This window comes from Propithecus coquereli, unplaced genomic scaffold (assembly GCF_000956105.1).
Source record: "Propithecus coquereli isolate 6110/MARCELLA unplaced genomic scaffold, Pcoq_1.0 Scaffold201, whole genome shotgun sequence".
NCBI lineage: Eukaryota > Metazoa > Chordata > Mammalia > Primates > Indriidae > Propithecus > Propithecus coquereli.
In genome coordinates this window covers 2,348,613-2,376,581 of record NW_012145079.1, presented here as the reverse complement: position 1 = coordinate 2,376,581, position 27,969 = coordinate 2,348,613, and the positions used below count along the sequence as shown (strand labels likewise).

Here is a 27,969-nt window from a genome sequence, read left to right as displayed (position 1 = left end):
TTGGAATTCATTTTCCCTACTCTCCTAACCCCCAAGTGTGGCAGTTATTATTCTTACGTTAATGACATTTGATGTTATACTACCACAGATCCTTAAATAGAGTACACACTGCATGTTTACTAACAGAGCGAGTCTTCTCTATTTATTATCACATAATTATTTCGGATAAGCATTTGACTTTAAGTACAAATAGAAATACTACATCCCAAGATTGTAAACATTCACCAAGAGCTTCCAGAGTAGAATGAGTAATAGCGGTGGCCCCAGAGTCGGTCAAGTGTTCCTCACGCATTTGGATACTGCTGAGATTAGGAAAAATGTTTTGAAGGCAAATTATCATAAGCCTTACTTGTATTTCTGTAAGAAAGTAGTTCTGGATATATATTTTTAGTCAAAAACACCTGAAAGTCATTCTAAAGACTATATTAAGCACCATTTTCACTTGCCTGAAATACATTGAGTTAAATTCAGCAGTATGCATGGTTGTTAATATCAGAGATTAAAAATAACTGTGGGTCTCGAGCTCCCTTTTGTAGATACATATGGAGTACCGCCAGTAGGCAGCACTCACGCATACCAAGGGTAGTAACTCCCCCAGGGCCACATGCAACCCCCAAGTCTGAGGCACAACTATTACTTCTGTCAATGGATGCTATACGAGCAGATTTAAGGCTGTATTTGGCTATAAAGAGTTCAATTTCCTCTTTGTAGGGACCGACTCTGGGCTTAAGCCAATTTTGCCCAGGGACGGTCCTCCCTACACTCTTTAATATTCTTTCTACAAAGATCACCATACACGATTCAAAATTTTGTAGGATAGGAGACGAAAAGTCCCCAAACGCTTTCAAATACTATTCTCCATACAATTTATTGTCAGCATATTTACACGGGGGAGTGTTCAGACTTAAAACCATTTAAAAAATGCAACCATGATTTTCAAACTCTTGTCACAATGTCCCCAGGATTATCCTTACTCTCATCTTCTGACTTTTGGCCAACTGCACATTTGTCAGATTGTTCCCTGGAGTCCTTAGGCAATTCTGATGTTGCTCTGAAGGAGAATAAAGGTTAAAATAGATTCACTGCCACCCGCTTTGGGACAGGCCTGGTTGCAAAGAAAATGGTGTTCCTGGTGCTGAAGGATAACTAGGAAACCCATCGGGCTGAGCTGGATAGCTTTCCAGGGCTGAAGCTGAATGGACCTGATAGAGAAAAGAACAGGTAGGTTAGCAGAGTGCCAAGTTCGATCAAGTCTGCATTTGCTCTTGCCTATGCCACACTCTACATATTCAGAACAGGAAAGAAAGAAAAAACTTTGGGGATAGATAAAGTCTGCTCCATCTCCTAAAAATTTTAAGAAACATTCAAACTTCCTCAGGTGAAGGAGATGCACAGAAATGTCATTAAAATATTTAATATTTTTTCAAAGAAAAGTAGGTTTTCTGGAGATAATTTGCTTTAATGGTCTATTATTTTAGATAGCTTATAGAAGACAAGTTTCTAAAGGTTGGTGCAAAAGTAATTGCGGTTTCCAACTGAATTTAAATCATTATAACTAGGCTCAGACACATCTTTATTAATCAAAATAGGAACCATTACAATCGACACATTTCTACCAATGAGAAATAAGTTTGTTTATTCCTGTAGTGTAAAAATTTATGTTTCGGGATTCGAGGAACTCTTGCAAGGCATTTTCGGCATCCTGTTGGTTGTGGAAGCATTTTCCCTGCAAAAAGCTGTCAAGATGCTTGAAGAAGTGGTAGTTGGTTGGCAAGAGGTCAGGATAACATGGCGGATGAGGCAAAACTTCATAGCTCAATTTGTTCAACTTTTGAAGCACAGGTTGTGTGCACATGTGGTCGGGTGTTGCTGTGGAGAAGAATTGGGCCCTTTCTGTTGACCAATGCCGGCTGCAAGCGTTGCAGTTTTCGGTGTATCTCATCAATCTGTTGAACACACTTCTCAGATGTAATGGTTTTGCCAGGATTCAGAAAGCTGTAGTGGATCAGACCAGCAGCAGACCACCAAACAGTGACCATGACCTCTTTTTTTGGTCCAAGTTTGGCTTTGGGACGTGCTTTGGAGCTTCTCAGTCTAACCACTGAGCTGGTCGTCGCCGGATGTCATATGAAATCCACTTTTCATCGCACGTCACAATCCGATCAAGAAATGGTTCATTGTTGTTGCGTACAATAACAGAAGGTGACACTTCAAAATGACGATTTTTTTGATTTTCGGTCAGCTCATGAGGCACCAACTTATCGAGCTTTTTCACCTTTCCAATTTGTTTCAAATGCCAAGCAACCATAGAATGGTCAACGTTGAGTTTTTCAGCAACTTCTCGTATGGTTGTAAGAGGATCACCTTCGATGATTGTTCTCAGTTGGTCGTTGTCAACTTCCAATGGCCAGCCACTGTGCTCCTCATCTTCAAGGCTCTTGTCTCCTTTGCAAAACTTCTTGAACCACCACTGCACTGTACGTTCCTTAGTGGTTCCTGGGCCAAATGTGTTGTTGATGTTGTGAGTTGCCTCCACTGCTTTACGGCCCATTTTGAACTCGAATAAGAAAATCACTTGAATTTGCTTTTTGTCTAAAATCATTTCCATAGTCTAAAATAAATATAAAATAAACAGCAAGTAATAAGTCATCAGCAAAAAAACATAAAGTGAGAAATGTGCATTAAAATGATGGCATAACATGACATTTATTTAAGAATGTATTCCAATATTAAACAGCAAATTTCAACAATGCTAAAACCACAATTATTTTTGCACCAACCTAATAAAATTTAACTGTCATGAATAAAGGTTCTTAAATTCTATTAAGTAAAATCTCCAAACTAATTTTTAAAATCTATAAGCAGGAAAAACAACTCACACAGATGACTACATCTTATCACCTTTGTTACTCTTCTGAAAGAAGACAAACATAATTTGCAAATTTTAGGTGAACTAATCATCAACCTCCACATATTCTGCTAACAGCCATTTTTTGCCAGTGTAGGGATATGACGATGGATATAGCACTGTTAACACTACAGAGGTTGGTTGTATATGTTACCATTTTATTTCTGCCAGACACTGCCTGCCTACCTGCTGTAACAGTGCTGACTGTGTAGCTGCGTTATGCTGTAACTCCTGCAAGGATGACTGCGAAGGGTTCTGGGAAAACCCAGGGATAGCTGGGAGGGACAAAAGACCTGGAAAAACAGAACTGCCTGCAGCTTGAAGTCCAGAAGATAACCTAAAACAATTGACAGAAAAACAGGTCAAACTGCAGATAAGATATAAAAGCCACTGCTTCTATTATTTGTCAAGTACTATCCTATGATGTTGAAAACAAAAAAAAATTAGGATTTATTCATCTGTAGGAAAGAACCATAAAAGTCAGCCATTCACTGATGTACAACTTTTTATTATAAAGTATATTATTCTGAATTCGATAACTTTATGTGTTGTATAATACTTTCTACTTTATAAGCAATAAAAACTACAAAATACAAATCCAAAAATTATGTCCATAGGTATATTTTATCTATCTTAACATGGTTCAAGAGCCATAAAACATTCTTAGAGCACTGATGTTTCAGCCCAGAAAAACATCATTTAGCACCACCAAATAATTAAGATTTCTGACTTTTGCTTGGACTTTTTCACAGTCTTATTAAAATAAGACTGTGAACTACAAGTTAAGGTGAAGAATAATTTTACCCTATTTCTAAACTATTCACTTACCCAGCTTGTGCGACGAGAGCAGAGTTGAAATTAGAACTGAATGCTGAGGCGAATCCCGGGAGGACAGGGGCCGGGGATGGGGCTGTGGCAGCCACAGGCAGTGGTGTGACAGCTGGGACCGTAGTGGGCGCCTGCAGCCCCGGGAACGAAGGGAGGGCAGGGGTAACGCTTGGGGTGTTGGAGACGGAAAAGCCAGGGTAGGAGGGATTTGAAGACGGCAGAGGTCCTTGGGTAACTGAGAAAAGTGAGGGCACAGCAGGGGACAAGTTGAGGGGGAAGGGTGCTGCAGAGACTGGGGCCGAGGCAGAGAGCCCTGAGGGAACAGCTGCCGTGGAGCTGGGATGAGAGACAGATGCGGAGGTGGCGGTGGTTGATGAAGTGGCTATTAATGACCCTGGAAGAGATACTGGCGGATTAAGAGACGGGTTGGCAGTTAAAGGAAAATTATTGGTCAAAGAAGTAAAAGGAGGAAGAGCAGTGAATACTGGAGCAATGGGAGCGGAGGAAGCGTGTGGAGGGAGGGAAATAGAGGAAAGGGGATTTGAACCATTTAAGGGAGTACTCAAACTGGAGAGACCTGACAATGCAGGATTAAGGCAAGTAGATAAACTGATGGGCACCGATGTTGAAGTATAGGCACAACCCAGTGTCCCCGACAAACCTAAACTGCCATGGGAGGGAGTCACGGAATGAGATGGGCCTTTGAAGGCCGAGGGAGTAGGACTCGTGGGCTCAGTTTTGATCATCACGGGCAGAGTCGTTACAGCAGGGGTAGCTGAAATATGCAGGTCTGAGGTACCTGGGTGGGCGCCATGCAAATGGGCAGCCGAGGAGCCGCAGCTCACTGGCACTGACGTCGCCGACGACGTAGGAGTGGCTAAAGGAGGCTGCGCAGGCAAGGCAGGCGGGGCGGAAGTTGAGTTAGTCACAGGAGATGGAAGGCCTGGGAACACGGCCAAGCCTGGAGTGGAAGACCTCTGTGGGGGGGGAATGGCCGACGGGGCATAGCACTTGTTAGGGGCTGAAGCAGGAGAATCAGAGTTTTGATTAGTTAGAGAAGATAATGAAGCCAGCCCACTAGGAACAGCAGAAGATAAAGCAGAGGAGTTCATTAAATTGGTGTCATTTGACGTCAGAAAGCCTTTTAAAGCAGACAAGAGAGGACTGTTTACGCCAAGTGGACCAGCAACGTTGGCAGCAGAACCACTGGCAATTACAGAAGGAGTCAGATTGGCTACGCCTTGGGATGTTGGTGGCAAGGGCAAAGGAAGACCTGCAAAACCTGATGACAATGAAGCAGAATTTTGGCTGTTGGTAGAAGCAGCGGTAGAGGTGGCGGGAAAGGGGAGGCTTGCGAAAGGAGCAGAAGTAGAAGCAAATGTTTCACTAGAAGTAAGAGTGGCCCGAGGTGCAGATGTGGCCTGAGGGCCTGGGGCAGGAGTAGCAGGAGGACCTGGCAGGGGCACTAGGCCAGAAAAGATAGAAGGAACAAGAGCGGATGTTGTATTGTGGATGGAAGTAACAGGTGCAGCAGGCAACGAAGGGGTTCTGATAACTGTTGGGTTTGGTGCTGGCGGCTGAGGTGTATGAACGGCTGAGGAGACCTGCCCTGGGAACACAGGAAGGACAGTATGTGGCAGGTTAATTCCAGAAATGGTGGCAGCTGCTGATGCTGATGGGTGATTTACTGCCTTGACCGGGGATGCAGTAGGGACAGGAGTGGCAGCAGATGTTGAAGGATTAGAACCATGAGGAGAGAACAGCTGACTTGCTGGGGTGGAAAATGCTGTGGAAGGGGGAAAAGGGAAGAATGTATCATCACGCTGGAATGTCAAATTTTAACTCAAAAGAAATGCATAACCATTTTTATACTATTTAACAAATATCAAAGAAAATCAACGACATAGGCTTTGAGGTATGTGAAAGCCTTTGTGAAAAAAAAAAAAAAAAAAAAAAAAAAAAAAAAACAAAAAATCAATGACAGGTAGAAAAGGCTCTTGTAATATCTAAATTGCTGGATTCCATTAGCCTGATCTTCACTCTGGAGCCTCAGTCAGAACCAGTTGTCTTCTAGACTCTGCTCAGAATAGGAACAGCCCTCCAGTTCACAGTCGGGACGCCTCGAGAGCTCACAAACCCTCCTTGTATATTTTTCCACTTTTTAAAAATTCAAAGAATTCATTTTAATTGTGATTAGTGTTGATGCACTGACTTTATCTCTCTTTGAAATAGCTCATCTAGAGTAATAATCACAAGTCAATCCCTGTCTTAAGAGTTTCCGGGACATGGCTTCCCTTTCAGGGGCATACGAGGCCTCCCAGAAGTCACGCTCATTTATCTAGTAATGTCTGTTGCCACTCTGAACTGAATTTAATATTCTAGATTATTAATCTGCATAGTTTTTCCCCACATACATTTGCTCATATTGACCACTATACTACATTAATCCCCAACCTTACTCTGGCTTGTCCTGGGAGCTCCCGTAGGGGCAAAAGCTGTGTCTAATTCATCTTTAGAGTCTCAGCACCTAGCACAGCACCTGTGTAGTTCAGTGTTTGCCGTGCTGGATATATCATGATTACCTCAGACTACAGTTCCCAAACGCATTCGAGGACTATTCTCAACAATATTTCTAAAGTTTGCTACAATATTTTATTCTGACAAACTCCACAAATAATTAATATTAGCATTTTGGGGGATGATTTGCATTCCTCCCTGAATAAATTCAATGACTATGTCTGCCTGTGATAATCTTCTTGGTGTAAAACGGAAAGCATGACTTAAGTAGCTAATGTCATGACGACAACTATCATCTGATCCTGAACTCACATCGAATTCTGTTTTGGTTGTAAACAGAGAATGTTTCTTTTTTAGTGATAATCAACCGAAAGACATTTTCATGGACTAAGACATTTTTAAATCTATATATAATTAAGACTTTTGACATAGGAAGCTGACGTGGTCAATGAAGTACCTCACCTAGGGGGAAAATTAGTGTTATGGTGCTGCTGCCATCTGGAGGCAGTACGTAGGCCATAGTTCATCTTCATCATTCAATTTCGTTTTCTGCTTTGATGCTCGTTATTCTTTTCTACTCTGAGTTATGCTTAATAATACTTACTGAAATAATTATATCTAAGAGCAGAATCTGACATAGCATTTGTCAGAAAGGGTTTTTATCATCCTATGTGCTTATATCAAAAAAGAAATGAGGCTTCCAATATCACAGCATGTAAAATGAATGTGGATACAATGTCACATAGCACTTACGTTACATTGCAAGTTTTGCGAATAGGATACAAAGTCCTGAGATTAATTTTATATCCAGTTAATATGTGCATTTTATGTTGTGTGTATAAAATGTACCAAGATTAAGCCACCTTTAACAAGTATTAATTACATTCTTTAACCAGGCACTTTTCCTAAAACATTAAAAATTCTAAATACACTCAACTCATATCGTTCTCAGTGAATAAAAAAGCAGACAACAGCTATCTCTGGATCAAATTTGGTACTTACTTTGACTCTGTGCAGCTTTTGACTGATTGGACAGGTCTTCATTCTCTACACAAAAATAAATAAAAGTTCACTTTAAGCTTTAATCAAATTATTCATCACCACAATAAACAGAGATTTGGGTAAAAAAGAATAACCTAGCATATAAATATATATCTATACTGTATTAGGAAACACAATGCACATACACAAAAAAAGAAAGAAAATGAAGAGAGTAGTAACTATATGAGGATTGAGAGGATTATGAGCAAATGATCTATCCTACCCCCCCAACCTTAGCTTGTCACATTTTAAATACACATTGTTATTTTATAGATACACTGTATTCAAGAACACTTTCTGGAAAGATGCCAGCTGCCTGACATCCAGGAGAAAGTGTAGCAGGCAGCTATCATGTAGGAAGGACCACCCACTGTCATTGGCTGAGCTAACAGACAGCCCCCTCTGGGCACCACTGCCCAGACACGGGAAGACTGGGAAGTGGGAGGTGGCTGCTGCGTGAATGAGCGCAGAATCCACCAACAGCCAAGTAGACTTCCCAAACCAACAGAAAGAAACCACCCTGCCCACTTGCTGTACTCCGCTCTGGGAAAGGCCCTATGCCAGCAGCTGTCAGAGAACTAGCCTAGCTGAGGCTGACTTGATATCTTCGGGACTGACAACCTAAAGCACGCGCCTCCCCGCCCGCATGGGAAAGAACTTGTCCAACCAGCTCATCTGCCAAGGATACAAAGGGGAAAAAATTATTCTCTTGTGGCTTGACAATAACTGCCCAAGAAACCAATACTGTGACAGGCATAGGGTGCAAAGGGAACCCACAAGCCCTGGCATAAAGTGAGCAAAGAAAAATCACAGCTTGTTTAAGGGATTTACTAGCTTAACCAAGGTAACAACAAACACCAAGAACAATGGAGATTGAAGCAACAAAAGAAAAAGAACTTTTAAAATCTGTAATACAAATTAAGAACACACACGCATACACATAATACTTCGAGGAAATAAGCAGAGAAGGTAAAGACTTTTAGATATAAAAATCTGATTCCAAATTAATAAATGTAAGGAATGGTGAAGATTAGAAATAACATTACTAAAAACTAAACTCCTTAGTTGAAAACAAGAAAAAAAAAATCCTGCTTAGAATGCCAAAATACCGGCTGGGCGCAGTGGCTCAAGCCTGTAATCCTAGCACTCTGGGAGGCCGAGGTGGGCGGATCGTTCTGAGCTCAGGAGTTCGAGACCAGCCTGAGCAAGAGCGAGACCCCGTCTCTACCAAAAAAATGGAAAGAAATTAATTGGACAGCTAAAAATATATGTAGAAAAAATTAGCCGGGCATGGTGGCGCGTGCCTGTGGTCCCAGCTACCCGGGAGGCTGAGACAGTAGGATTGCTTGAGCCCAGGAGTTTGAGGTTGCTGTGAGCTAGGCTGACACCACGGCACTTGCCCCAGGCAAGAGAGTGAGACTCTGTCTCAAAAAAAAAAAAAAAAAAAGAATGCCAAAATACCAAAAAAGAGTCATAAGTGAACAGGTAAAGAAGGCAAATACAGAAAATCTAATAAACACAATGTAAGAGTACCAGAAAAAGGAGACAAAGAAGAAAAAAAAAAAAACAAACAGATGAAAATGTAATGATTAAAAGAATAAAAACAAAATTTTCCTAAGCTTCAAAGACTTGAGCTTTCACATTCAAAGGCCTGACATAGTGCTAGAAAAGATTAATGACAAGATACACACCTAGACATCTTGGTAACATTCCTGAAATCCAAAGATAAAAAATATTTTCTTTGTAAGCTTAGACAAGGAGACCAAGTTTCTAATAAAGAAAATAAAATTAACTGGAATTGGATTTCTCATCCACAACTCTACACATGTGCCTTTTATGAAGAAACTTCTTAAAGATATTTTCTACCAAATGAAAATTAGAACAAACATATCAGGATAGGGGATCAAAGAATAGAAGAAACAGTACCAAGTCATGATTAGAGGCAATTTTAAAGAAAAATCAAATATCAGAAGCAAAAATGTATAGTATTCCAACAAAACACAGAAATTGATAAAAAGAGTGTATGGAAGTAAAATGACATATAGAATAGTTTTTTTCTTTAGTTTTTGTATACTGACAACCATTAAGAATATGAAGGTAATCCCTAGTAATATTAAAGATAACATTTTCAAGTTCGGGAGGGGGCAAGGAGAGAAGAGTTGTTAAAAAAACAAAACAGCAATTTGACTGATCCAATTTAGCAAAGGTAAAGAAACAAAAAACTGAAATAAAAGAATAATAATGAATATAAAAATAAAATGGAAGAACTAAGAACAAATGTGTAATATTTATGATTATCAGAAATTCCAATTAAAAGTGTCCCCTAAGGGTATAAAAATAGAAATTGAGCTACATATAATTTGCAAGCCAAACTAGCCTACCAAATAAACAAAACCCTGGGGAGAAAAAGTTGAAAATAAAGGTACAGCAAAATATTTTTTGTACACTAAAAAGAAAAAGGAGTTAGGGCAATATTATTACTCAATAAAGCCTAGGGAAAAAAGAAATATATAGTGTGTGTATATATATATATAGTATATATAACTCAGTTAATATTATTTTATACCTAGAAAACTCGACAGACTTAAAAAAACTAGAATAGGTAATTGGGAATAAGCACCTAGAAATGAAAGACTTCATTTATAATTGTAATAAAAATTACCTCTAAATTCTATAGAGACAAATTTAAGGCACAGAACTTATATGTACAAAACTATAACATCTTCTTGAAAGAGATAAAATAAGCCATGGGGAAGAAAACACTACCAATTAGACATGATATAAAGACATACACATGAATGAATGGTAAGACAATATCCTAAAAATGTCAATTCTCTCCAAATTACTATATAACTCTCTCTACATATACATATATATAAATTCAACTGTTTTTTTTAATTGCATAAAATGACCTTAAGGTTCATATAAAAGAATAAATTTATAAAAATAGGTAAGAAAAATACAAAAATATATGAAGGGGAGCTTGCCTTATCAAATATTAGAACACACTGTAAATCTGAAATCAATATGATATAATCATAAAATAACTACCCTGGCACTGAAAAAAGAACCCCAGAGTTATACCTGTGTGTGTATGAAAACTCAAGATAAATGTATTTCAAATCAGTGGGGAAGACAGACTAATTAATAAATGGTGCTGGCACAACTGGCCACAACTTGGAAAAAAATTAAGATGAACCTCTATTTCACCATATATGAAAATAAATTCCAGATGGAGTAAGTATCTTACAAGATCTAAAATATCTGAACTGCCCAGGGATAAGAAAATCTCAACCAGGACTGCTTGGTCCCAGCTTTTCTTTCATAGCTTATATTTGTCTATGCAAAAATGTAAAAACTCTAAGGGCAAAAGGTACCATAAACAAGGGAAGGAAATAAAATGATAAATTTTGGAAAAATGTTTTGTAACTCTTATCAGAGTACTCAACAGAATTCACTCTTGGCTAGTTAAACAAATAAAGAATTTTATTATATGCTATTAAGGGCAGAAAAATAGTTAAGTTCTATTACTACCCTATGCATATACAAAAATATGAATGGCAAATGGATTAAAAGCTAAACATTTAAAAAGAACCACTATAAAAGTAATTGATTTTATATGATATTTTCATACTGTTGGGGTGGAGAAGGGTTTCCTAAGTAAGACACAAAACTCAGAAGAATCAAACAAACAATAATTAATCTAAATAAAAATTAAAATTTTGTAAAAAACAAAAATATAATAAGCTAAATTCATCTATCAAATTGGCAAAGTTAAAAAAACCGATAATCTTCTATGTTGAAAGGGTATGAAGAAACTGTATGCTCGTATACTCTCATGGGCAGGTATAATGTGGTAAAGATTAATCGGGAGAATATAATAGTTTGGCAATATATGGAAAACTATTTATTCTTCTTATCCCATGTTCCCAAAAGACCTAAAGCAAAAGGTTGGCAAGTGCTGGGGAGTTTCAGCTGTTCTCATCGCTTTCTTGCAAGCTCTTCCTCCCCCTGGTAGGACTACTTTGCCCAAATGGTGGCATTCATTAAGTCAATTATACTTCTCCATAGCTTGTCAAAGTTTATCACTTGAGAGAAATAGTTCTTTTTTCTACAACCTGACTGTGTTCACATATGTGGCCCAAGGCCACTCGAGTGTAGCCTTTATATCATTATGAAGTGAATGGGGAGGCAACCGTGCCAACTGGCAGTGGAACTTAGGCTACAGCGAGCTGGATCCCAGCTCCTTCCTCACTCTGCCAGGCACAGGGTGCCAAATCCACCCCTTCACACGGTCTTACCCTTCTAACCTACACATGATAAACTTCCTTTGGGCAGTGTATCCTTTGCTACCCCACTGTTAGAACCCCATACATATTCATCCATCAAGTTTAGCTTCTCTTTCAACAGCTCCTTTGCTGAGTCAGACAGGCATCTGCCCTAGTGTCCAAAAATTCTCAATAAAGGAGGCAGAAAGTCCCTCAGCTCTCTTCAATCTGGCAGTTAACAAAGAGCCTTGAAAAAAAATGATGCTCTGATCCCTTTTGGGTTGTGTGCAGATTTTACTATTTCCCAAGCTTGCTTGAAGAATCACCTGGAGATCCTTAAAAAACAAGATACCAGGGCCCCACCTCTAATCCACTGAAGCAGAATCTCTATACAAATGGGGAACTGAGGATGGTTTGAAAAAGTGCCCCAGGTAGTACCAGGTGACAGAGAAATCATGTCCTTGTTACTTTGCCATTCCTTGTATTTCATTACCAGTCTGTTTTTACCTATTTCTTCTTCACCTTAATGCAATTATATGGCAGCTGCATTACTAAGTCAACTATCTTTAGCAAGCAGCTCACATTTATTTATTATGAAAACTGCAGTGTTGCTAAGGATTCCTGTCCAGATCCATTAGGCACTTGAGCTTGTGCTCCCTCTCTTATGATACATCACGCGAAACAACTGTCCCCTCCAAGTACAGAACTGTCCTCTCAAAGTGCAAATTATTGTGTGTGAATAAATTACTTACTTTTAACACCCTGTAATAACATGACTTTACCTGGTCCTGTGGGATTAGGAGTATATGGAGGTGGAGGGGGCACGCCTGGAGCTATGATACTGGCTAACGGTACCAGACCTGCATTGTTATAAGCACCTAAAAATATAACAGAAAGAAGATATAATTTAATATTGTTCTGTGACCAGTAGTTTAAACTGTATTAATGCAGCCACTCCATTTATTTTTAAAACTGTTATATAATACGGTTGCACTTTACATGGAGGTTTGAGTCAAGGCTAAATGAAAACTGAGACCAAATGAGACAACTAGAGATTCCTGTTTCCCGTTGTATACTCGTTCCAGGCATTGGCTCACCAAATGGCAGACAGAACCTGTCATACTTAAATTATTTGCCTTTTCTGTCAAACACATATACTTGACCTTTTTCAGTTAAATGCATTAATGATGCTTCTGAACACCAACTACCAAAGAAGGATTCAAGGTAATTTACCAAAGTGGAAAGCCATATAGAATGATTAAAAATAATCTGTAATTAATTTATGAAAGGAAAACATCCTAAATAAACTTTGCTTGATATTGTGTTGCACACCAGGATTCTAGTAGCTGTCTATGGGCATAATTATGCGTATTGTAGAATTTTATAAGTGCTACAGATTTCCTAAGAATATAGACTAGCACTTACTTTCAATTTAGTGCATAAACAACAAAAAACAAAAACAAGTAAAAAAGAAAAAAAAGAGAACTCCTTACTTGGAGCAATAGTTGCATGTGGTCGGCACGGAGGTATTGGATAAGGAACAGGTTTATGTGGATTATATGTTGAAGGAGGCTAGAAGAGTGAGGAAAGGATAGCAGTTATTAAGAAAACCAACCAAGCTGTCTCCTGACAAAACCTGTCTTTGAAAATACTTAGTCCTAATAGGCTAAAAACACCCTAGCATATCAAATCCTTCTGGACTACATGGCGCAAATGAGGAAAATTTCTTTGGTTTAATAAATGTGGTTCCTATTAAATTCCAAAAGTAGATTTTGCCAAAGAAGTCCATAGAGGTGTTTATTTTTTAATTCATCTCTAATAAAGGGTCAGACCTTATCTTAAAGGATAGCAAACTCCTCTTGGACCCAGCCTAGGCTAATCTAAGAATTGCTTTCTCCTCTTATGTAACTAACACAAGAAATCTGCTAGGTTTTATAAGCTCGATTATGTAAGAGCCCCCCAATGGCAACGTCCTCTTAAACTCATTAGAAATTCATCCTATCATTCCTACCTTCTTTTAGAAGAACCACTGTTTGTTTCAGGCATTTAGCATTCTGATAACTCTAGCAGAATGTAGACTAGAATTAGGAATTCAGTATTTTAGTTGTTTTGCCTTTGAAATCGAAAAATCCACAAATACTTTATTTTACAGTTGATGGAACTTACATATAAGTAACAAAGAGCATTCAAAGTATTGGTCTTTAGAAAACTAGAAGTATCCGAAGCTAAGCCAGATGTTATATTTTTACCTTGGGGCAGGAGAGGAGACATATTGGTGGTAACAGACCAAGATTCTTTCCAGCTCTCATAATTGTGGTCCCATCTGAAGCACTAGGCTTGTGCAAGGATTATGATCTGCGACTATTCTGCCAGAAACAACTGCCACTAGAGAACTTGTCATGTGGATGGGCAGGGTCTGTCTGGTGACTATGTGTAGACCTCTGGTACTTCAATTCCAGGTATTCTTCAATCCACAGGGTTGTCTTCTTCTGTCTAGTTTATATTCCAATCATCCTAATCACTCCCTTGTAAATACTCTCAACTTCCTGGCTCCCATATGGTTTTACAAATACTAACTTGGCCAAACCACAACCTTAATTAAAGCAAACTCTCTACATGTCAACCTCCAACAGAACAGCTGAATATGTCTAGAGGAAAGCAATCTGACTGGTCTTACTTTATAACAAAATGCTTAACTTCAAAAGGACCCTCCATAACGTTAACTAATTATACTATTTTTCCCTAGATCATTCACTCTCCCCTACTCTCCTAGAATTTCTAGCATACTTTTTAAACTTTGCAACACAAAATAAAATTTATGCTTTGAATAGACAGATTACTTCAAGTAGGAGTTAAGGCTTGCTTTATCATTTGTTTTCTAAACCTACTGGTTTGGATGGTCCCAGAATCCGCGCAGCTATTCCTTTGCCTTCACTGGTACATTCTTCACCATCTCTTTTCAAAGGGGTTCCCTATTATTTTTTTCAAAAGACAAAAAAATAGAAAGGTAATTGAGACTTGGAAAAAGAAAAAAAAAAAAAAAAAACCCGAACCAACAACAACCAATCTCACTGTATTACACTGAAGAAAAGGACTTGGTAGAAGTGTAAAGACTTGGATTCCAGACGCAATTCTGCCCTGGCTGGCTGCAAGACCTTGATTAGGTTCTCAATCCTCCTATGCAATGGAACCCTCATAACATGTGCAAAGGTACTCAGAAGTAAACACACAATATATAGAGATGACACAAGGGGAAGATAAAGTATCGACAGGGGATTTGTTCCAGGATACCAAACTCCATGGATACTCAAGTCTCTTACATAAAATGGCACAGTATTTGCATATTTGTAACCTATGCACATCCTCCCATATACTTTAAGTCATCGCTAGATTACTTATAATACCTATTAATAATATAATGTAAGTACCATTTAAATAATTGTTATATTGTTAATATATACTATGTTTTATTTGTGTTATTTATTATTGTACTGTTATTTTTTAGCTTTTTTCCAAATACTATATGTTCTAATTTTTTTCTCCTCAACAAAAAGCAGCAATCAGAAATAGAATTCCAAGGCCACAGTATGGATAATGCTCAAAGAATAAAAAAAGAGTACCTGTATTACAGTTGAAAATACATGAGAAAAAATATTCTCTATAAATAGTAAGTATGATTGTTATATTGTCAAGAGTAAATGAGATCTCATTCAAGACTGCTATAATTAACAGATCAGAACAGGCTGACAGACTATTACAGTGTATCACCCTAATAGCGTGTATCTCGAAATGGTATACACTAGTATGGCAGCCAACTACCAAGATGGCCCCACTGATCCTCGCCTCCTATGTGGCCTCGTGCAGTTTCCTTACAGAATGAAGAGGGTGGACCTGTGTAGCAAATAGGATACTGCAGAAATGATGGCATTTGACTTCCAAGGCCAAGTCATAAGAGACACTGCAGCTTCCACTTGCCCTCTCCCGGATTACTCACTCTGGCGGAAGCCAGCTGTCATGTCATGAAGATACACAAGCAGTATTATGGAAAAGTCCTTGTGGTGAGGAACAAAGGTCCCCTGCCAACCCCCAACACTAACCTGACAGTTATATAAGTGAGCCACCTTGAGAGCATATTCTTGAACTCCAATCAAGAGCTTATGGTTACATGATGGTACATGATAAGGTTACATGATGACTGTAACCTCATAAGACAACCTGAGCCAGAAGTACCCAGCTAAGCCACTCTCACACTCCTAACCTATAAAAACTACGTGAGATAATAAACATTCATTGTTTTAAACCACTAAGATCTGGGGTTATTTGTTACTAACAATGGAAATATTCTTCGAAAAAGTTATTCTACAAAGCGGTTTGAAGAACACTGGATGATATAAAAAGTTTCTTTCTTATAGGACTTCTCAGGTCCTTTATTATGCAATGTGATTTTCAGGGAGGAAATATTGCATGCAGTTTCCCAAACATTCTTAACTAAGTGAAACGGTGATTACAATATTGACAATTTGAGAACTGCTCCTTTACTAAATGTAAATGTAAATCAGTGCTTCTAAAATACCTGGAAAAACAAAGTAAAACAAAATCATCTTCTTTTCTGTTTGGCTTGTAATATAGGTTTTACACAAATACTTTAATGGAGTTTACACATGAACTTTCAATCAGTGGTGAAGCTATGAATTAAACTGCTGACATAATAAAATTCTTTCCTTTGGAGAAGCATTATCAACTGGCATTTTCTTTAAATATCATTAACTCGTGCTACATTTCATACTTAGCTATGAGAAGTTTCATATACCGTCATAAAAGTATGCTTACTGGGAATATTCCATTTATGCGACTGGGTTTTCCTTTGGGATATGGATTTCCTGGGATTGTTCCACAAGAAGATATCATAGCATGAGGAGCTTTGCAGCCCCCCTTGAAAGCCTATAATAAAAAAAGAAGAGGGTGGTTAAAAAAAAAAAAAAAAGGAACTCTTAAAGTCAAGTATTCTTGACATTGGGGAGCCCAGCGAAAAAAACATGAATTAAGGAACAGCATTACTTCATTCTGTTCATACATCATTCAGTAATTACAGCGGTGAACATGACCAAAGTATTAATAGTAAGTAAAATAACTATTTAAATGGAATTATTAAAATGGTAACATAATGTTAATGTTGCAACTAATAGACTCTTACACAAAGATACCTTCACAACGGATTCTGTAAATTGTGTGCATAAATGTCTATTTATTATCTAACCTGTCCCATTTCTCCAACTACCAACAAATAACACAGTCCAAATCTATAAACACCAAGCTCATGTTACAGTAAAGGCAAGGAGGACACAGGGATAAAAGGGACATGGTCCCCGCGCTGAAGAAATTTACGACTTAGTAGAGAAACACAAATAACAGGACATTGGGTGTCCAAAGAGCTGTCCTGTTGAAAAGCAAGAGTTATTTGGACACATAATCTTCAACATACTATTACATAATTATAAGATATAGTGAAGGAAGGGATTTTGGTCTAGGCTTTTTATTACTGCATATCTAGCTTCTAAAACGATGTCTCACGTACTGAGTTGGTGCTCAATAAATACTCATTAAATGAATAAAAAACACTATACTAAGCAATTATATTCCATTGGATCTATATTGTATTAAAGGAATATCCAGTTTTATATATATATTATATATATGTATATATACACACACACACATATAAGTATGTTATATATTTTGTTATAGATTTACATTGGTTTTATAAATCCACTCTACACATATAATTATATTAGCTATAGAATCCAGCCCCCTACTAAACACCTGAAAATCACTTAATTTTTTGCCTATTAACATAAATAGTATTGGGGTGAATGCCCTTATATATAATTTGTATATATTTCTACTATTTCCTTAGAATAAATTCCTAGAAGTAGAACTTTTGGGCCAAAAGGTATACATTTTAAAGGCTCTTCAAGTTTACCTTCTAGAAAAGTTGTATTAATCTACATTGCCCTGAGGGCCTACTCTACAAAATACTCAAGCCAGAATATTTCTGAGAAAGAAGGTGACATGGTCAGAATGCTTTATAAAATGACAACAAAAAACTACAACAGTAATATGCATGATGCCATAAAGATTTTAGTCAAGAAAACCAATAAAGAAGTTACTGAAGTAAAGAAACACGGCTCAAATCTTGACTCCGCTACAATAATGTATGGTTAAAGTAAAGCTGCCCACTCTCCCTAAGCTTAGAGGAGGTTTTGAGGATTAAATATTAAACACAACTGAGCTGCAAGGCCCTAGGAAAGCAATCTGCATCTTCTCAAGCTGGTTTCTAATTATTATTAATTCAGCTTCCAGCCATCAGAACCCTAGGAAATAACTACCTTACATGATAAATCAAGTTTTCTAGGCTTAGACCAATACTCTCATACTCTTGTAGATTTTAAGCTAATAAACTAGAATTTTGTTTTAATATTCATCTCTTAGGAATTTACTTAAACCTGATAACAAAGCAAATTTGAAAAGTCAAGATTCTAAATAAAGTTAAAGACCAAAGCTTGGAGCCATGGCAAAGGCACCAAGACTGAAATGCCCCACGAAGCTCAAGCTGAATGGTCAACTGGCTTCTCACTCTCAAGCCATCTCATCCCCCTCGAGTGTCCCCTTTAACCAGCTCTGTTTCTACTCTAGAGACTGCAGGGATACTCATTTTTAACCCATCATATAATAGCTTTCAGGTTATTCACCAAAGTTAACACAGGAGGAAGAAAGGTACTTTTTCATCAACATTCAGAAAAAACTCGCATACCATGTACACAGCAATCTTGAGAAAACTACCTGTTCAAGTACTCTCTTGCATCGTTTCTTCTCAGACATATTTATCCTGAATAAATCTTCAATAGGACGAGAATTCTGTGCATCAACAATGTTTCTACCAAGAAAATACAAATTAGGTTTTCATTTAAAAACCTGGACATATATACAGAGGTCAGCAACCTTTATTTACTGTTAAATGTATCTGAATAAGGTTTTCTTGGGACATAGGGAGAAAAGTGTGATTATTTACTTTAAGTTGAGTTTAAATAACATTTATATAAAGGTGATAATTATAACTGAACTGAGGTTTATCTAACTGATTACTGGATTACAAAGTAATACTGTAAATAAAAATTACTGTTTTGAGATTTTTCAAACTATACCTTCTCTTCAATGATTGCTAGGAGAGCTATAGCAATAGAACCAACCCATGTGTTAAAGGCATAAAAACCATGGTTGATCTATAAATAAAGTTTTACCTTATGCTTTATTTTGTCTTTTTATGAACTTAAAAGTATGTTCTGTAAGTGAACAACAAATTACACACTGTTAAATTATGCAAAGGTTCCTTCCTTTTCTCTTTGAGCTTCACTCATTATGATCATCTATCAAATGCTGTGCTAGACGCTTTCACATACCTTATAGTATTTAAGTTCATGCACCCTACCTAACTAGGTGAGATCCTTATTTTTCCAATTAAGGAAAATAAGGCTCAGAAATAATAAGTACCTTGCCAAAAAAAATGCATTGTGTTGATAAGTGGCAGAACCTCTGTTTTAACTCTTAAATTCCTATCTTTAGCAACATGCCTTTCGAGTTATTCAGAGTAGGAAGACCAAGTAAGTTACGGAAATGCAGAAACAATCAAATTAAATAATTAATCTCAATAAGCTCCATTATTTTACAAGTATTAATAATAGCCATGTGTGTAATAAGTACGCTAGATATTTATTCACATGAAGAAATCAGAATTTATCATTATGATTTCACAGACTGTATTTTATTACAGTTCTATTTACTCATATAGTTCTGACACAATAACACACACTAATGAGTTAAAAGACATTTAAAAGGCTTCCAAATTCTTTTAAATGAGGCAAAAAAAAAAAAAAAAAGAAATACTTACGAAGCTAACAGTTCAAGAGCAACTAATTTGTCTTTACTGAAGGTGAAACAGTTGAGTATGTTGACCACTTCTGCTGGGTGCACTGCCACCATTTTCTGTTAATATAAAAAATAATTTTATGTTTAACATGAGATTTTTGTGCCAGAGATTACCCTTTTTTAGAAGCATAATTAAAGGCTCTTAATATAAACATTTTAGGTAAAATATTTTGCATTTTAACTAATATTTCACATTTTAGTTGAAAACTACTCAAAAAGAAGTTCTAAAAATACTTCATATTATATATATGTTTAAATATGTTATACTTACACTCTTCCAACGTAATTATTTCAGTTGAAGAACTAAGTTCTTCTCCAAGCTCTTTTTAATCCACATTTCTCAATATGTTCACTTTTAGAATAAAAAAAATTTACCAGTAGTACTTTCCTCAGAAAGCTTACATAAAAAGGTGATATTTTTATATATATATATATATGAGGTTAAATTGCTCAGGGAGTTACAAAAAATTATTATATTCCTCAGTTAGTGGGCTAAGTATGCCATAGATCAGCACTTCCCCAAAAGCAGTCCATGGTGCTAAATAGTGTTACCAAAAAAAAGGTACACTAGTCACATAAGTCAGGTTAAAAACTGAGATAAACAGGTTCTTTACTGCAGAACTTTCAGAGTCTTACGTTAATGTACATTGTGACACTTCAAGGTTGTGTGGGATATTACATAGTTATTTGCCTAGGGTATCTTTATTATGAAGAGCATCCTGGTGATTTGGTCAATTTATAGATTTATGTTAACAGTGAAGAAAATTTAAAAGCGAAGTCAATGTAAGAAGCAAGATGGTTAGCATCAATATCCAATATATATAGCAATGGTTTTCAAATATTTTTATTAATGAAAGAGAACTGATAAAACTTTATATCCCTTTTCACATTTTTTAATTGACATTTAAAGATTATACCAGAAGTTTAAATACTTGCAAAAGATCAATTTTCTTATATACATTTATATATCTGAAAAACTTCAGAACTACGAATTTAGCCCATTTATTTAATTTATGGAAATGTTCACTACAGAACCTAATTGGAAAGGCAGTCTTCAGTATGAAAAAAAACAGTCAAATCAGACTGACTTTGTCAGAAAAGGTCAGACTTAATTTAATTCAAATAATTGTATTGAGTTGTTCCTGTAACACCCTTCTCACCTCTGAATTTTAATTCTAAGGTAGGTAGACACGCAAGCAGACCTTAGAGCTTTGTTATGAGTTTGTCATCTTGATAAAAATAAGACAAGCCCTCATCAATATTTCCTACAGAAGCTTCTTTGCTTTTGCTCTCCCTCCCAGGAGTAAAGCATTGTCTCTGGAACTTAAAAAACCATTTTATCGCCAAGGTACAGGTGAGATAACCCTTCTTTTATAAAGTAGAATAAAGGTGTTAAAGAGGAGGTCAGAAAGCAGCATTAACAGACCCAGATATTTTCTTAGGCAGGAACTTAAGGATATATAAATTGATTCCACTACAGCTATCCATGCCTTATACTACTTAGAAAATCTTCCTATACAGCCAGATACCCCTAGTATGATGGTGTGATCTAGACACCCCTGTTGACCCAGGCTCTAGAGCTATGCTATCTAATATAGTAGCCACCAGGCACATGTGCCTATTTAAACTAATCATAATTAATAAAATATATAGTTTCTCAAACAGACTAGGCACATTTTAAGTGTTAACAGCCACTCATGGCCAGTAGCTACCACGATGGACGGTGCAAATAAAAAAATTTCCATCATCACTGAAAATTCAGTTGGACAATGCTGATGTAAAGAATATAAGTATAACCTGCCTGACAACTTTTCTAAGACTAAATACAAGAGGGTAAAGACGAAGATTAAAAAATAGAAGGAAGCATATAAAAACTTAAGAATTCAAATCCCGTATTTTGCTTGACAATGAATATTTTTTCTCTCCAATTTGCCAATTAGGACACTGTGGTGGGTATACAATTTAATAGTATAGCACATTCATTTTTTTTTTTTTTTTTGAGACAGAGTCTCACTCTTTTGCCTGGGCTAGAGTGAGTGCCGTGGCATCAGCCTAGCTTACAGCAACCTCACACTCCTGGGCTCAAGCAATCCTTCTGCCTCAGCCTCCCGAGTAGCTGGGACTACAGGCATGTGCCACCATGCCTGGCAAATTTTTTCTATATATTTTTAGTTGTCCGATTAATTTCTTTTGTATTTTTAGTAGAGACGGGGTCTCGCTCTTGCTCAGGCTGGTCTCGAACTCCTGAGCTCAAACAATCCAACCGCCTCGGCCTCCCGGAGTACTAGGATTACAGGCGTGAGCCACCGCTCCCGGCCAGCACATTCATTTTAAATTTACAGTTTGGAAAGTTACATTTTTTTAACATAATTATTTTGAATAATCAATGTATAATAAAATTGGGGGTTAGCTTTTCTAATACAAATTACAACTTGAGATGAATTACGGAAAACTAAGACAATTAAAAATACTTAAATTCTATATTCTAGGGAAAAAATAAGTTACTTACATGCTGTAATGCTTTCATTGCCTTCAATTGAGGCTCAGCCCAGGAAAAATATCTCAGTAAATCAACCACCTAAAAGCAAAGAACTAATTTAGATCGAATGACAGTGTGTTTGCAAACTTTTCCATAAGTTTTATTTCAGTACTTGGAATTACTATTCAACACGTGCAGCTCAGGCCCAAGTGAGGAGAGTGGGACCAGAGTCTAGACTATGCTGTCTCACAGAGTAGTAATGTGTGATTATGTAAATTTAAATCACTTCCATTTCAATTGCTCAATAACCTTATAAAGCTGATAGCTAGCATAATGGACACTACAGATAGAGAACATTTCTACCATCACAGAAAGTTCTACTGCACAGCACTCGTCTAGAAAAAAAGGAAAATATGTAATACAAGAGAAAGAAAATATCCTAATAAGAAAAGAAAGGACGAAAAGTACTAGATAGAAATAAAATATCAGCTTAGGAATACAAAGATGTACCATGAATAAAAAACTTTAAAACATTAGTGGAGAGTGGCATAGTTTTAATCATTCTCAAGGATGTGGTAGTGTAGTTTAGTGTAGGTCCATTAACTTCTACCCTTTTACTTGAATCTGGAGGGCATTAATACTCAAACCATGGATCTAGCCCCTGAAAAATATAAGAATCATCATGAATTACTCCAGCAGCTTCTAAAGGATGCATCATTTTGAGAGCTCAGATAGTCTGGCTCCCACCAACACCACCCTCCTCCACCACTACAGAACTTCATATGTATGAGGGGAACATTGTGAGTCAGCCAGTAAGAGATGAGCAGGGCATAAAGATCACAACAGTGAAGTCTCAGCATGATCTCCACCACCCTGTTCACTCCCTCCAAGTGTACTATGAAAGAAAAGAAAAACAATGCAAGAAGAGAGTTCCTGAAAATGTGCTAAGGTTTCAATTATTCTACAAAGCAAGGTCAATGATGCAAAGTGGAGTGGTATTTGAAGAGTGAAAATACGTTTTACTTCCTATCAAAAGATAAATAAATAGCAAACAAGTATTATGCATACTTTCCAGTTAATTTGGTAAGAGTGTATGCCCTCACTTTTATGGGAATAATGTTCTTTGTATATAGGAAATGTTATATTTTACCAACCATAACATTTTATCAACCATAAAACTTTACAAACTATCATGTCTGATATAGGAAGAAAAATCTTTAATATAGTAATTAGGCTTAGAATGTCTCAGAAAGTGGCTTATTAAAGTTTTTAATGACTTTAGCAAAGTGGAAGCACCATTAAGGGTGGTAGATCTGACACTCACAAACACACACAAAAGAAAAAAGCTACTAACTGTGAGGAATTATAAATCTTTTCAAAACATTTAAGGTGACTTTGTAAAGCAATGGGAAAGCTAAAACAAACAAAAAAAACTATCATTAAAAAGGCAACAACAAATGCCTTATCATGAAGTAGCTTGTGAGAATTCAGTAGGCAGAATTTCTACAGGCTTAAAGTTATTCAAGCTTTCAAGTTTTGAAGCTCTTGAGACATCAATGAAAAATTAGAGCGTTTAATAAATCAATCTATAGATTCATCCATTATCCATCTTTCCCAGAACTGTTATCCATATGCACATTTCTATTTCTGCCTGACTTCTTTATCAAGAATTTTCTTGGTATGCCTCAGAAATCCTCACCTGCCTACTGTGTATATACATATACACACAAATATTTCTTTTAAATTAGTGAACTCTCCCTATGGTGGGGTGAACGTTTCCACTAAACTACCGTGCTTAAAACATTAGTTGTCTTCTGGCAGTTACAGAAAATACTTATGAGACACTGTGTATTTTTTTCTTATTGCTGAAATTTTTATTTAGCGGCTTCTTATAAGAACATATTTCATTTGATCATACTTTCTTTCATATTATGTAGTGAATTTTGCAATTATTATCTTATAAATAACTGTACAAAATTGGCTATGTTTTCCATTACAAATTTATAAATCTTTGATATTCTGTCCGGAATGATAAACACCTTGAAGTGTTTTTTTTAGACAATATATTTTAAAATCATTTTTGAATATGAATTGTGGTAAAAGTGGGTAGGCTTGTAAAACTGTCCCTGAGCTATAAATTCTGCCAAAACTTAAAGCTTCTAAAGTTCCTGAATAAATACAGCAAAAAGGTAAAAGCAATTCTGAATTTGACCAGCAGGTAAATTAGACATTAACCAGAACACTCATATAAAAAGGTGACTTTCTTTAAACAAATAATGCAGAATACCTGTTCACTAGAGAAGTATCCATGCACATATTCAATTGCTTTTAATTTGTATTCTGTCAAAACAGCCTAAAAAAATACAGAAAAATAGCATTAATATATGTAAGCATCACAGTAATATGCATGTATCAAAACTGCCTAAGCAATTCAATAATGGTAGGTCTCCTTTAGCCCTGGCACACAGAGGCAGCTAAGGTCAGCATGGTGACAGGACATTCTACTTTTCCAGGTTCCATATTGTGAGGGATACACTGGGTGAGAAGGAAGTCCTCCCTACTCACTCTTACAAAGAAAGGGAATAAAACTGTAATACATATGATTCAACATTAGTGGAAATTACATATAGAATTCCTGAATATGTGTTTAAAGAGTTTCAAAAAATTCCAAATCCAACCAAATTTGTCATTTTTCAGATTAAAGGTATCAGCTGTTACTCATCAGTTATTTATTGAATAACTATTATGAGCTAAGTCAGCAGTCCCCAACCTTTTTGGGGGCACCAGAGATGGGTTTCATGGAAGACAACTTTTCCATGGGGGTGTCTGTGGCGGGGATGGTTTCAGTATTGATTGGAGAGCATTACATTTATTGTGCAGTCAAACCTCTCTGCTACTGATAATCTGTATTTGCAGCCACTCCCCAGTGCTAGCTAGCATCATCCATCCCAGATCATCAGGCATTAGATTCTCATTAGGAGCGAAACCTAGATCCCTCCCATGCTCAGTTTACAGTAGGGTTCACACTCCTATGAGAATCTAATGCTGCTGCTGATCTGATGGGAGGCGGAGCTTATGTGGTGATGCCAGTGATGGGGGATGGGGAGTGGCTGTAAATACAGATGGAGCTTCACTTGCTTACCTGCTGCTCACCTCCTGCTGTGCACCCGGTTTCTGACAGGCCACAGACCTAACCAGGGGTTGGGGACCGCAGTGCTAAGTGATAGAGAAGCAAGAATAAGACAAAGTCTAGTTGAGGCACTCAGTATTTCTACCGGGATATGAGAATGCAAGAAGTCAAAAGGCCTGAATTCAACGTTTGTACCTGCCACTAACTGGCAGTGTGTGGCCTTTGAGAGGCATTTTAATTCCCATGGAGCTTCTTCACTTGTAAGAGGGAACACCATTCACCACCCAGCTCAAAGAGTTACTCTGAGGATTACAATAGTCAACATTAGATATAACACATAATAGATATTCAGTACATGACAGTTACTTTCCTCTACAGTAGTAGGTGAGAGAGAAGTTGGTGGCCTTGACCCAGCACTATCTAGAGCCCACAAAAATCACATATGCTCCCCTTGTGGCTATTTACCTAGGTTAGAGATGGAAACACCAGGCTATTAAAACTTGATAGCCCACTAATCGTTAAAAATGATCTAATCCCTTTGCTTTTACTACAAAATAATATTTATACTTTCCATATATATCATTCTGCTAGGAGAAAATATTATAACCAGTCAATTGAAACATCCCAGGCGTTCGGTAGTTTAACTTTCACTGGAAAGGGGAGGAAATGGCATTCTGAATAAAGTACTCTTAAAAGTTTGATTATCATTATAATCATTGGACACAGTCAAATGCAAGTTTCTGAACCAAATCCTGAATTGTGTTGAGATGCCAAGTCATGTCTCAAATCTTTCATCAGTCAATGCTTGAGAGGCCAACCCTAACCCTAGGCATGACAGCATGGAGCTAAGTAGTCACAGTGTCTGAGTTTGAATATTGGACTCCCCACTTACCAGCTGAGTAAGCTTGAGATGACCAGTTAACCTCACAGAGAGTAGGTCTACCTTCTGTAAAATGAGGAGTACAGTACCTACCTAATAGGTTGTTAGAGGATCAAAACAACTAATGAATGGAAAAGTGTTTAGAACAGGCTCACAATAAGTGCTCCCTAATTATGGCTATTATTACCTCCTTTATGAAAAATAAATTAAGCATTGCCTTTTCCTGTTTCTTCTCCCCTTCTTATTTCTTTTCCTAGTTTCTTCTTAACATGCCTGTTTTAAATGACAGTAGTGACAACTGTATTATCCATAGACCTATGGTGACATTCAGTTAAAGAGATGACTTGGTTTAAACTGACTTACATTTACAAAGTCTAAGAGCAATTTTTTAAAAATCAGTAGTAATGCTCATATTTAGATATGCCAGTATTTTATTCTGTTTTAATAGACTGAGACAACGTTGTTGTATTTAATCATTTGGCAAAGCCAGCAAAAGACATATTTTGATTGCAGACCAGAAATATGGACTTAAGTTGCCATTCTCATGTGAACATGACCTTCACATCTGGAAAATTTCCTATTCTCATCATTAGTATTTACTATGTGTCATTTTGATAACACTTAGAAGAAAGAGAATATGTACAAAGACAACCTGTAGTTTCCAAAACTAGAAATCTGCTGTCCACTTGAACTAACAAATTATCTTCTCATAAACAGTAGTTAAAAATCAGCTCATGAACAAGTTGTGACACATTTTAAGTATATTGTTAGCAAACCCACGTTTTATTTCAAATCTTAATTGGACAAATTGGGTTTGCAAAAGCAGACATTTGTTCAAAAAAGAACATTCGATATTGTTAAATGTGAAAAATTAAACATGTCAATTTGAAAAAGAAAAAGCCTTATAAAGAACAAAGATAGTTTTAGCAATAACTTTGTAAGCTGAAATAAATAAGCACTAAAGTACATGAAAACAATTCCTTCCAGATCAGTCAAGGGTCACAGAGATATGGAAATGCAGATAATAACTGCCCGGAAGGCCTAAGCACCCCATGTTGATATAACAATGGTACAGTTAAGTCCTTTCAATTATAAACAGGTAACCTTTTATTTTGGGGCTTGAGGTACTTTAAGTTCAAGATTGCATTCCAAAATTTTTGCAGTCTGGGAGGTAGGATACAAACAACAGTCTCAAAAAGCAAAAGTTCGGAAAGCAAGAGAAAAAAAAATTTGAAATTCAAGTTATTTACAGCCAATTCCTTAGAATGTGACTTTAAACTTAATGCCACACTTCATTAGGACACTAGTTTTTTTCTGGCCAACACAACAAATATGTCTATCCTTAGAGTGGAAAAACCTACCATAACTACCACAAAAGAAACTTTCTTCGTGTTACCTCTAGTTTACAGTCACTCTTGTGTTACTGAAATAAACTCAGAAATATTAAATCACTTATCCAAAACTACAGCGCTATTAATGATCTGTAAAGCCGGCATTGGAAACAAGAATTGTCTGAATATAATTTCAACAATAGCCGACTGATTCTCAAGTATAGCGTTAACATAATCTCTATTTGTATCGTGAAATATATCAAGATACAAGCTCCTACATTACACGTGAACATTCAAACCAATGTGGCAACTCTTAGGACCCTTATTTTGCGCAATCTACACATGGTACGTCAAAGAGAAATCATGAGAATTCGTATCTCATAAATCATTTATGGAACGGACTGTCGTTACCTTTCTGATTTCATCCAGCACCGTTTCAAAGGACTTTTTGTCCATCTTGACTATTATCTCGATGTAGGTTTAAACAGTTACACGTTCAATCACAAAATGTTCATCCCTGGTCTTCCCTGCTGATAGTAAAAATATTTATAGCTGAGGAGGAAAAAGACGCCACGAGTAACAGAAATGATGCAAAGAGGTAGAA

General features: G+C 36.9%; 1 protein-coding gene across 1 annotated transcript; it reads right to left on the bottom strand.

Moving 5' to 3' along the window:
- Nucleotides 1-846: 846 nt before the first annotated feature.
- PROSER1 (proline and serine rich 1) lies at nt 847-27,836 on the bottom strand. The gene is made up of 13 exons (XM_012643840.1): nt 27,777-27,836; nt 24,312-24,377; nt 22,055-22,123; nt 19,508-19,602; nt 18,403-18,496; nt 16,393-16,503; nt 14,451-14,534; nt 13,056-13,134; nt 12,345-12,440; nt 7,256-7,300; nt 3,737-5,522; nt 3,095-3,245; nt 847-1,202 (listed from the first exon to the last, which is right to left on the bottom strand). Exons 1-13 carry the CDS (start codon nt 27,819-27,821, stop codon nt 1,080-1,082), a joined length of 2,844 nt encoding a protein of 947 aa, XP_012499294.1. The 5' UTR covers nt 27,822-27,836; the 3' UTR covers nt 847-1,079.
- Nucleotides 27,837-27,969: the final 133 nt, after the last annotated feature.